Genomic DNA, 13,116 nt, shown 5'->3' on the forward strand with positions numbered 1-13,116 from the left:
ATGAAGCAAGATAACAACTCCGTACGGCTGATGCAGAAAAGGATGTAATTTAAAAAATCAGGAATTACCATGGAAGTACGTGTTCGTTTATTTGGAACACCACTTTTAGGTCGTTCGTCCAACTTTTGGTCAGGCTCAAAACCACCAGCCAGGGTCTGACCCTGAATTCCCATTTTACCAAGGCCTGGTCCTGATACCAAGCGATCAGTAGAAAATCCTTCTGGTCGAGACCTCTTCTTTGTATGTACACTTGGGAAAAACTTGTTAAATACAGAGGAAGCTTCATTGAAAATTTTTACGCGCTCCCTGTGACCACAAAAAAAAGAAAAAAATGAGCCAAAAGAGCACCTCAAACAGAACTAACGAACTTGTGGTAGTTAAACTACCTGGCCTTCACATTGTTTTCACGCAGACCAGCCTTGAATCTTTTGATCTCTTCTGGTATAGGAGATGGAATTAACTTCCCTTTCAAAGATCCACTAGGAGACTCATCTTCCTGTATTCCAAGAGCAATACTCACATGCCGCTTAAAGTCACCTTGACGAATAGATTTGTGATCCGCGGCAACCACCTTAGGATCAAAACGCAAACACTGAAAGAAATTTGTTACATCGGTTTGTGCTATTGATGAAGTGGTCCTCAACATGTTTGGATGAGATGGGACGGGATGTTCCATGGACTCGCGAAAGCTACTAGATCTTTCCATCTGTGCGGCAAAGTTAGATCTGTATAGAGGCCTATCTAGCCCACCAGAAGAATAATCAAACTTCCCAGGTGCTGACATTCCCTCAGCTCCCGAAAGTCTTATGGTTTATAATAAACACTAAACACACAGTGGAGCATGACAAGCTGTAGCACATAAAAATGCTGATTTCTAAGCTCTTAAATAATTGATTTAAGATGCACCTGCCATGTGACAACGGGAAATAATACATTAGTGTCATAAGCCTTTTCCATGAGAACGGCATTTGTACAATTACTTGCAAGACAAACAAATCCCAAGATATTTTATGTAGAACTTAAGCATGAAAATAAGCGAGAACCTGAAGTGAAACATTTGATTTACACTGCCCAACACTTGAAAGAAACAAAAAAACAAAGACCAAATTCTAATATCTTTACACAAACACAGGAATCCCTTTACGTGGTTTCAGACTAATCTGGTTCCTTCATACAGTGACAGTCATTGTATATATTTGGCTTTGTAAGCAAAAAGTTATTCATTATGATCTTTAGACAGAAACTACCACAACCATGTTTAAATCCATAATAGCAAAGAAAAATTTATTCTAAATACTCACTTCCAGAAACTATCCTTTCACTTACAGAGAATCTAGGAGACCTGTGTTGGAAAAACACCTCCAAGTTTCACTTCCGCTTACTTCGTTGAGCACCGAACAGAATTAGACAACCAAAATCACCAATCCAATAAATAAACCCTGAGGAAATTTGAAAAGCACAATCCTTTAGTTGCCTTCATCACAAATGATCTGCATTGTCTATTAATCACAAAAAAATCACCCCCCCAACTTTGAAACAAATTTAACTTCCACGCTTATCTACAAATACGAACTAATCCTCTTCCTCTCCAAAGATTGTTACTTTCACCATAATCTAACTTCATTACCACAAAAGCAGCAAAACTAATCAACATTGAACTAAGAATTATCAATCCCTGTATTAAACAGGAAACCCTAGGGGAGAACTGAATCAAACATAAAACAACTAAGCAAAATCTTAATAAGCAGCGTAATCAACAATTCGATACTATCAATAAAACCCTAATAACCCAGATCAAAGTTCAAAGATTGAAATAGCCCGTACCTCTGAATCAAAAACCGCGGCAAAGGGAACACACACACACACAAAAAAAAAACTCAAATCANAGACAGAAACTACCACAACCATGTTTAAATCCATAATAGCAAAGAAAAATTTATTCTAAATACTCACTTCCAGAAACTATCCTTTCACTTACAGAGAATCTAGGAGACCTGTGTTGGAAAAACACCTCCAAGTTTCACTTCCGCTTACTTCGTTGAGCACCGAACAGAATTAGACAACCAAAATCACCAATCCAATAAATAAACCCTGAGGAAATTTGAAAAGCACAATCCTTTAGTTGCCTTCATCACAAATGATCTGCATTGTCTATTAATCACAAAANAAAAAAAACCCCCCCCCCCCCCCACTTTGAAACAAATTTAACTTCCAAGCTTATCTACAAAATTCGAACTAATCCTCTTCCTCTCCACAAAGATTATTACTTTCACCATAATCCAACTTCATTACCACAAAAGCCGCAAAATTAATCAACATTGAACTAAGAATTATCAATCCCTGTATTAAAATACGAAACCCTAGGAGAGAACTGAATTNGCGCTTCGGTTCGGTTCGTTGTTAGTTTTTGATCGGCGATGAAACTAGAACTACTGAAATTACCATCTTACCCACGTTTCACCCCCTCCAAGGTGAAATTAGGGGTAATTTAGTAAAATTTAAAACAAGCCGGCTCGAAGAAGCTCTATGGGCCTCTCTGGCTAATATTGTACTGTTTACAAATTTTATCGAAAATATCTCATTAAGTCTTGATGACTTGCTAATCATTATTAACATGAGATGCAATTTATTTTAAATTATGCTGATCAAAAAGGAACTAAATTACATGTAGTAAGATGAATATGACTCATTAGAGTATTTTCATTCATTACATCAACTAAATATAGAGAGGATTTGCCAAGTATTACAATTCTATTAATGGGACAAAAAAAACCAATATTAGCTATAATGATTGTATAATGAATTAGTATTTTTTATGGTTGACATATGTTACATTTCATATTTTCAAATTTCTAATAGAATGAATGAAGAGAGATATGTAAATAGGTTTTAATTATTATATTTAGAAGATTGTGGTGGCTTTTGGATTAGTTTATTATGGTGGAAACAATAATTTAGAAACACCAAAAATAATTTAGAAAAAAAACATTTGAGAACAGTTCTTTCTCTTTTTCTTTCATTATTACTCCTGAAAATAAATAGAATCAATACATTATTTTAACATATATTTTAGTGATTTGAAAATCAACTTTTAAATGCCCTCTTATTGAGGATTGTGCTTTTAATGATTTTAGGAGATTTAAGTGGTTTTATCTTGTTAACATTACAGAATAAATTTAATGGTTTTGGGTGGTATTTATGAGGATTTTACAATAAATCATAAAAAATTCCTTAAGTTCACCCACAATCATTGAAATCTATATATACATTTTTAGAGACATTTATAAAATAAATCCTCAAGTTGACACTTATTTACAGGCATGTCACTGGCATTAATTAATTAATTTAATAAACAAATTAACTCAACTTATATTTGATTTTTTTTTATAGAAACTAATTGTTTTAAAAGGTAACAAACATAATTGTAAATGTATATAGATTTTATTTCCTTATTTTATAAAGAGGTGAGTGAAGAGGTATTGTTCTATAAAAATTTGAAAAACTGATTTGATAAAAAGTGACTTTTAGCCTCACATACTATATTTTACTTTCACGGGTTTCGTATGATGAGTTTTGCGGACTAAAAATCTTTAAACATGTTGCGTGATCCGCCTAGCATGGCGGGTTTGGATTATAGAACCAACACTAAAACTATTAGTTTATTTCATATACTATAGATTTGTAGTCATAGTTTGGTGTTAGTTTAAGCGGAAGTAAAGAGAAGAATTTGAGAAAGAGAGAATAAAGTCGGCAAAGAGAATAAGAGAAACATAAGAATCCATTAGTGTGTTTGTTACAAGGTGGCTACAAGCCTTTTTAAGGGTACAAAAACTAGGGCTACTCCCTTGTGTGTGACACACTAAGTTGATAGAGACATTAGGAAAGAGAAACACTAGTCCCTAAGGTGAAAGCGACCTCACTTGGTCTCCTAAGAGGAAGAAACATGTGACTCCTTTCTTCCTTCTCCTCTAACGGCTACAAAGAGTTTCTCGATCCTTCTAATGGGCTTTTAGGTTATAGTGGCCTTCTCGTACCTCATGGGACATGGTAAGACTCGCCCCCTAGCCTTGGTTGTACGGACGGCCCTTTGTCTCACTCGTACGGATGGTTGTACGGACTCCTCCTAACTCATGGTCCTAGTCAATACTCCCCCCAAGTTTAGCCGAATGGAATGGCTAAGCTTGGAACCCGTAAAGTATCACCTCGTTAAAAACCTTAACATAGAAAACCTCATGGGACAAAACTATGTTAAGGAAAAGAGTGTGATCTCCACGAGTTAGGAGAGTGACTCATGGACGTGTAGGATCAACAAGCCCAAGCTTGTTTTGAATGTATTCACAAACTTGGGGACTTGCAGCTTTGGTGAAGATGTCCGCTAGCTGATCCTTACTTGGTGTGTGGCATTGTAAGACCACTCCTTCTTCAATCTTCTCTCGAACTTTGTGGCAGTCCACTTCAATGTGCTTGGTTCGTTCATGAAACACCGAGTTTGTAGCGATGCATATTGCAGCGTCGTTGTCACAATGCATGGTGATCGGTTTATCGGATTCAATGCCAAGATCTTTAAGTAGTCCTTTGAGCCAAGTTAGCTCGTTGGTGAGCTTCTTCATAGCCCTATATTCCGACTCAGTGCTTGAACATGAGACTACCTTCTGCTTCTTTGACTTCCAAGTTACTAGGTTACCACCTAAAAAGGTACAATATCCAGTAGTAAACCTCCTATCCATTGTATCACCAGCATAGTCCGCATCACAATATCCTACCAGCTCTGTGTTATCATTCTTTCCCATCCAGATACCTTGTCCAGGACTCCCCTTGAGATAGCAAAGGATTCGCTCTACCATTTGCCAATCGAAGTTTGTTGGTGCTTTCATATGTTGGCTAACTTGGTTCACCGCATACCATAGATCCGGTCTTGTGATTGTAAGGTAGATCAACTTCCCCACGAGCCTACGGTATCTCCCCACATCCTCATATGGCTCAACCAGCTTATTGACCGGAGCATTTGGCGTTGTCTTCATCTCCCCCTTTCGCTTGACCTGGTAGCCCTCTTCAAGTGGCGTAGAAACTGGTTTAGCTCCAAGCTTCCCTGTTTCTTGTAGAAGATCAAGTGTATACTTCTGTTGAGAGAGAAACAACCCCTCCGGAGACCGAGAGATTTTGATTCCAAGGATGTATTTGAGCTCACCAAGGTCCTTAATATCAAAGGCAGAGTGAAGGAGAGCTTTAGTGGTAGCAATCCCTTCTTTATCATCTCTGGAGATAATTATATCATCAACGTAGACAAGGACCACAACACGACCACCGACAGTACGGAGAGTAAAGAGAGTGTGGTCAGCTTCAGACCGCTTGAAGCCATTAGTGCGGAGCGTGGAGCTAAGTTTGTGGTACCACGCCCTAGGGGATTGTTTCAAGTCGTAAATAGCCTTGCGAAGGCGAAGAACCTTGCCCGGAGCGACTATATCTTCCAAGCCCAGAGGAGGGAGCATGTAGACCTCCTCTTCAAACTCCCCCTGAAGGAATGCATTCTTGACGTCCATCTGCCATAAGTCCCAAGACAAATTGGTGGCAAGTGAAAGAAAAACGTGGACAGTGTGGAGCTTCGCGACCAGAGCGAACGTATCCGTGTAGTCAGTGCCATAAGTTTGTGTGAACCCGCGAGCAACCAGACGAGCCTTATATCGTTCCACATCACCACTACTTAGATATTTAATTGTAAAGACCCATTTGGAGCTAACCGCTTTCTTGCCTTTGGGAAGATCTGCCTCGTCCCAAGTATGGTTGCGGATCATAGCACCAGTTTCATCGTCACCCGCATCCAACCACTCTTTGTGTTAGCCTCATTGTAGGTTTAAGGGACAAACTGAGCATCGATCTTGGTGAGGAAGGCAGCATGGTATGAAGAAACAAGGTCAAGCGAACACACAGCTTGAATTGGATGAGCCACAACTTGATTATTATAGTAAACACGTTTCTCCTTCCAAGTAGACGGATGAAACTTGAGTCGTTCACTTCGTCGAGGAAGAGGCACATTTGAGTCTTGTTGAGTAGCACCTGTGTCAGCACTTGTGTGATCGTTATCATCATGGTCCGGCCCAGCGAGATTTTCATCAGGTGACATGACGAGCGGCTCGTGGACATCCGCTGGTTCTTCTTCTTCAAGAGGTAGTGTTGAGGTTGGAACAGGTTCATGAATAGTCTGATCGGTGTTTCCTTGTTCAGTGTGACTCGATGGTGTCGTAACGCCAAGATGGTTAAGGAGGAACCGCAGGTTGGTCGCTCTATCTGAGTTAGGTTGAGACAAGTCTTTCAGGCTGTCCCAGTCCTTCTTCTCATAGCATCCTTGTTGTTCAAGGAACTTCACATCTCATGATATAAGAATGCAGCCAGTAGTAGGATCATAGCATTTATACCCTTTTTGACTCGTTGAATAGCCGATAAACATGCATTTGGTGCTTTTGGCGTCTAGTTTGGTTCTTTGTTCACCTAGTACCAAGACAAAGCACACACAACCAAAAACGCGTAAGTGGTCCAAATAGGGTTTAAATTTATTTAGTACCTCATATGGTGATTTATCTTGTAAGACTTTGGGCGACGTCCTATTGATCAGGTAACACGCTGTCATCACGGCATCTCCCCAAAACCTCTTGGTGACATTGGTTTGGAACATCATCGATCTCGCCACCTCCATGAGATGTCGGTTCTTTCTCTCGGCTACGTCGTTTTGTTGGGGTGTATAGGGACAGCTTGTTTGTTGGAGTATGCCATGCTTTGATAAATGTGCTTTAAGTTTGTGGCTTGTGTATTCTCCTCCATTATCCGATCTTAGTACCTTTATTTTAGCATTGAAATGATTAGTGACATAATTCTGAAAGTTAACAAATGCATCATACACTCTATCCTTAGAAGGTAACAAGGTAAGCCATGTGTACTTAGATTTTTCATCAATAAAAGTCACAAAGTACTTGTTATCATCAATAAAAGTCATATGATGCACTAAATCAAAGCAATGTTCATAAATGGTAGTAGATTTAGGAAAAATAGACTTGCAATGTTTACCAAGAATACAAGACTCACAACTTGAATTATCAAAGGAAACATTAGGCAACATTAATTCAAAAGCTCTAGAGTGAGGGTGGCCTAGTCTAGCATGCCATACATCACTTGAAATATTACTAAGATTTGATATAAGGGAAAACAATTTTGAGGGACTTGATGAAGTTTTCTCTAGGACATAGAGATCTCCTCTAGCATCTCCTTCTCCAAGAATCTTTCCACTCTCAATATCCTGAAAATGTACATTGTTAGGACCAAATATTGTATAACAGTTTAAATCAGTAGTGGCTCTCTTAACCAATAAAAGGTTAGAAGTAAAGGTAGGCATAAAGAAAGCTTTTGTGTTCTTATCAAACAATTTCAAGTCCCCTATTCCTTTAACTGGTATTCTGTCCCCATTAGCAATAATAACATTACCTACAGCCGGTTTTATGTTGTTAATAAGACTAGGGTTACTTATCATGTGGTGAGAAGCACCCAAGTCAACAACAAGAGTTTTACTAGGCTGTGAAGCAAAGAAGGTGGTACCGGAATCCTTTAGAGCGGCAATGGATTTGATGAGGGCCTCCAGGTCTGAGTTCCTCACTAGATCTCCAAATGAAGCGTTCATGGCCGTGACCGCCGCCCCTCCTTGGTTCGTCGCACTGGTGCCTTGGCCGCTTGGTCCTTCTTGCGAGAGGTTAGCCTTGAACTTGGCCGGCTTGAGATGAGGATGAAGAATCCAGCACTTGTCCTTCACATGACCTCTCTTCTTGCAATGGTCACATACCACCATTCTCCGGTCATCTTGCTTGTAAACTCCCTTGTTGTTCGTGGCCAAGTCTTCCTTCCCACAAAAGAGACCAAGAGAGCCTTGTTCCTTTTGTACTTGAGAGCATACATCTTCAAGGGTAGGTAGCTTGTCTCCACGAAGGATATGCTTGATGAGATCATTGAAAGCCGGGTTGAGGGTGAGTAGGACTCCAAAGACCTTGTCTTGCTCCTTTCTTTCGTTGAGGATAGCCGGATCAATGGTGCTTGGTCGGAGCATCTCAAGTTCAGCCCAAAGTGACCTAAATTTCCCAAAATGCTTTGTGAACTCCAAGTCTTCTTGATGGAGGCAGTTTATGGCCTTCTTGACTTCAAACACTCGAGTCAAGTTGGTCACATTACCATATACATTCGCAAGCGTCTCCCATAGCTCCTTGGCCGTCTCGCAATATGAGTATGCCTCGAGGATTGGTGCGTCAAGCGAGTTCTGGAGAATGGCAAGCACGATCTGATCTTCTTGAAACCACTTGATTTCCTTTTCGAGTTCAGCCTCCTTGTCTTCTTCCTTTCCTTCTTTACCGTCGTCTTTAATGGCTTTCTTGGGGAGTTGGTCCATTTCGATGTGGATCCATAGTCCCTGGACACTAAGTGCGGTATTTGTGGTTCTCTTCCACAACAAGTAGTTGGCCCCTTTTAGGACCACCGGTGTAACAATTGGTTTGGAGGTGTCCATGAGTACACTTTGCAAGAGAGAGAGAGATGAGTTTAAGATGGTTCAAATTGGGTAGCAAGTGTAGTAACACGAGTATAGAGATTAGAGGGTATAGAGTATCAAGAATAGAAGAGTGGGTTTAGAGAATCAAGGATCGAGAAACTTGCTTTGATACCATGTTAGTTTAAGCGGAAGTAAAGAGAAGAATTTGAGAAAGAGAGAATAAAGTCGGCGAAGAGAATAAGAGAATCATAAGATTCCATTAGTGTGTTTGTTACAAGGTGGCTACAAGCCTTTATAAGGGTACAAAAACTATGGCTACTCCCTTGTGTGTGACACACTAAGTTGATAGAGACATTAGGAAAGAGAAACACTAGTCCCTAAGGTGAAAGCGACCTCACTTGGTCTCCTAAGAGGAAGAAACATGTGACTCCTTTCTTCCTTCTCCTCTAACGGCTACAAAGAGTTTCTCGATTCTTCTAATGGGCTTTTAGGTTATAGTGGCCTTCTCTTACCTCATGGGACATGGTAAGACTCGGCCCCTAGCCTTGGTTGTACGGACGGCCCTTTGTCTCACTCGTACGGACGGTTGTACGGACTCCTCCTAACTCATGGTCCTAGTCAATATTTGGAAAGTTAACTTATAAATTATTTAGTATATGAACTACAAAATATTACACATACTACAACACATTCTTAATATTCCAAAAAAAAATATTTATAAAATATATTAATTTATAATTTAGTCTCGTGGTATACCGCAGGTGAAAACCTAGTCATAAATACAAGAAAAATCATTAAAACTCAAATTCTTTTAAATTTAAGGTGGTATACGATAGAGCGATGAGAGATCGAGATTGGAAGAATTGTATATTGCTCTCCTATGAATAATGATTCATGGATTTATACATATAAAAGAAATTTTTAAATAGATAGATACAAATATGTTAATATCTTTATATCATAAGGACACTTTGATTCTACTATACACCCCCTCAAACAAAGACGGTGATGGAGAGAAATCAAAATCGACAATTTAAGATTGACCAATAGTGTGAAAATGGAAGCTATTGAAGGTGTTTTATCAGCCTGTTTCTTATTTTTCTTTTTTTTTACACGAACCACTAAGGATTCTTTTCAAAAAAAGCAGCACATTTTTGTTTGATAAAGCATTGAAAACGATTAAGAAGCTTCTTTCTTTCTTTTTTTTTNTTTTTTTTTTGATATTAATGTTAAATTATATTTCAAAAAGTAAAAACTGTTTTACAACTAGTGCATCATTTTGCTGATCTTTTCAAAAAATAAGGCATTTTAAATTGTCAAAATCTAGTGCCTAGCCAAGTAGGAAGAGCATTGTCGTATCGTCGATCTCCCTTGAGTCCAATCGTTAGAAGTTGGTTTCGTAGATGCTTGTCAATATGCTGAATGAGGCGGGAAGGAGGATTGGGGGTTTCGCCATGTTTCCTCCCATTACGCTCATGCCAAAAGGTATAGATCGTTGCCTGGAAAACAGAGGATACGAGGAACTGCTCTGTTCGATCTCTCCAGTTGCCAATGGAGGGGATTATCGAAGACCAGCTTGTGCAGAAACGAGTCCTGAAAATGCCTTGTGCAATGTTTTCCCATACCTCCGAGCTGAAGCTACAAGCGAAGAACAAATGGTCTCTAGTTTCTGCAGCACTACAGAATACACACTCCCCCAGATCGCCGCGAGACCATTGTGCCATCCGGTCACCAGTGGAGAGCTTATTCCTTAGTGCCAGCCAAGTACAAAAGGAGAACTTTGGTGTCGAGTGAACAAACCAAACGCATTTGTACCAAGGGACCTCAGTTGCCGTGGAGCGGATTTGATTCCAAGTTTCCTTGGTAGAAAAACGTGGACGAAACTGACCATTTTTCCCTTTCCAAAGAACCATATCTTCTCTGGTGGATCTGCTTTCAAATTTAGCCAATAGTTCAGCTTCCATTAGAGCATAGTGCTGCAGGCGGTGCCTCCTTCGACCACGTCTACCCCATGCGTCCGCAACTGTCATTGATCTGCTTATTCCCATATCAATGAAACCTCTGTCCCCCACTATGTCAATCAAACGCCCCATGGTTGACCAGTTATCAAACAGAAAAACGTTTGTGAACCATTTCCCACTTTAGTTCTGCAAGAAGAAGCTGCAGAGTGACGATATTTGAGAAATTTTCTCCACATCCAGGAGCCTGCAGTGGTGGTTCTGAGGCTCCAAAAACACTCCTGCTTGAGTATCGAGCTATGTACCCACTTAACCCACAGAAAGTCCCCTGAAGACAATATTCTCCAGATCAACTTTAGACAACAAACATCATTCATTTCATTCAGAGATCTTAAACCAAGGCCACCTTCTATCTTTGGCTTACATATGTCCTCCCAAGCGACCTTACCTTTGTGAGGATTTAAATCCGGACCAGACCAGAGGAACGCTGAGCATAGTTTATCTATCTCACGAGTACATTGTTTTGGAAGACGAAAAGCAGAACACCAGAAACTGCATATGCTCCAGAGAACCGACTGAATCAATTTTAAACGTCCTGCAAAAGAGAGGAAACGGGCTGTCCAGGAACCTATTTTTTTCTTAATTTGCTTAATGAGAGGCGAACAGTCTGAGAGATACAGACATTTTGTAACTAAGGGCAAGCCTAAGTACCGAACCGGGAGTTGGCCAACCTCTAAGCTAAAACTGTCCTGAATCTCCTGGCTGGCAGATGCAGATAAACCACCCAGGTAAACTGTAGACTTCTCCATACTAATTTTTAAGCCTGAGCGCTTAGCAAAACTGTCAAACACCTCGATTATGCCTTCAATGGACCTAACCTTACCATCAGAGAGGACCATAAGGTCATCCGCAAAACACAGATGGGTAACACCAAGTTGCTTACACTTTGGATGATAACCAAACTGTCGTCCGACTGCGCTATCTAACATTTTGGAGAGGACGTCTATAACAATAACAAACATGTATGGAGATAGAGAGCATCCTTGTCTCAAACCCCTTTCATGTTGAAAGAAACCCACAAGTTCACCATTTACCTGGACTGAGAAGGAAGCCGTTGTCACACAGAGCATTATCCAATGCACAAAAACAGGCGGCAAATCGAGGGTTGTCAAAACGTTTCTCAAGAAAGGCCATTGGACAGAGTCGAAAGTCGAAAGCTTTTGATATATCAATCTTGATGGCATATCGACTTGAAATGGAGTCTTTATGATAGTCCTTGACTAGTTCTGTAGCTAGTAGGACATTCTCAATTAATAAACGGTCCTTAACGAAAGCCGACTGATTGCCAGAGATGAACTTTGGAAGGAGAAGCTTCAGACGGTTCGCTAAGATCTTGGAGATGACCTTATAAAGAACGTTACAGCATGAGATGGGGTGGTAATCCTTCATTTCACGTGTCTCAACCTTTTTTGGAATCAGAGCAAGAATTGTAGCATTTGCACCTTTAGGAAGAAATCCTTTATCAAAAAAGGATTGAACCGCAAGTACAAACTCCAACCCAATAATGTCCCAAGCCGCCTTAAAAAACTCAGAGGTGTAACCATCAGGGCCTGGAGATTTGTCAGAAGGCATTGCAAACAACACCGTCTTGATTTCCTCCGCCAAGACTGGTCTTGTAAGGCGTTGCTTATCTTCCAAGGAACACCTAAACGACAATAATGCCTGCAATTCTGCAACCTGAACCCCCGCATAATCAGAAAGGATAAGCTGGAGAAACTCCTTAAAATGACGTTCTGCTTCTATCTTGATACCTGCCTCATCAGCCGTTGGATTTCACGAATCACATTCTGGGCTGCTCGAACCTGAACTGCCCGATGGAAAGTTTTATTATTTTGATCTCCAACTTTCAACCAGTGAAGCTTAGATTTCTGCTTCAAGTATTTCTCCTCAAGTCCTGCAACAAAACTCCACCTATCATAGGCTTGTTTCTCTTCCGCCATAGCAGTGGTAGAGGGATAAAGGAGGTTAAATTCCTGCTTTTCACAAAGATGAGCATATGCTTCCTTCGTTTTCACAACCAAATGGTCAATCCTGTTTCTCGCCATAGCTTTAAGTTTAGGCTTGAGTGCCTTAAGCTTCTTTGTAAACCGGAAAAGAGATGATGTAGACAAGATTGATTCTGTAATACCCCAAAATTCCACTACCAGTGGCTTAAACTCAGGCATGTCCACCAAGGAATTTACAAATTTGAAAGGTTTACGACGTGGCCTAGGTACCCCTTGACTCACCAGGTTGATTCGTCAGCGTGAATGATCCGAACACCCACCTGCTTCGAAAACATTATATGACTGTGGAAAGTCAGCGAGCCAAGCCTCACTTACCAACACACGGTCTAACTTTTTGGATATTAGATCATTCTCTCGCTTATTACACCAGGTAAACAGGGGGCCTTGAGACTCCAAATCAGAGAGAGAATAGTAGTTCACTACCGACTGAAAATCTTCCATACCCTCCATAATACCATGACCATCTGCACCACGTNATAAGCTGGAGAAACTCCTTAAAATGACGCTCTGCTTCTATCTTGATACCTGCCTCATCAGCAGTAATACTACCATCAGGCCGTTGGATTTCACG

The 13,116-nt window shown here is 40.3% G+C and overlaps 1 protein-coding gene across 1 annotated transcript in view; it reads right to left on the bottom strand.

Annotated features, from left to right (window-relative positions):
- LOC104710712 overlaps positions 1-1,885 on the bottom strand; it is a 9,488-nt gene extending 7,603 nt beyond the window's left edge. The window contains exons 1-4 of the mRNA XM_010427354.2: positions 1,825-1,885; positions 1,327-1,439; positions 387-906; positions 69-306 (exon numbers count right to left, since the gene is read on the bottom strand). Of these exons, the coding sequence (XP_010425656.1) occupies positions 69-306; positions 387-784 (636 nt within the window). The 5' untranslated portion in view covers positions 785-906; positions 1,327-1,439; positions 1,825-1,885. The remainder of the gene's footprint in view (positions 1-68; positions 307-386; positions 907-1,326; positions 1,440-1,824) is intronic.

Source organism: Camelina sativa, chromosome 1 (assembly GCF_000633955.1).
Source record: "Camelina sativa cultivar DH55 chromosome 1, Cs, whole genome shotgun sequence".
NCBI lineage: Eukaryota > Viridiplantae > Streptophyta > Magnoliopsida > Brassicales > Brassicaceae > Camelina > Camelina sativa.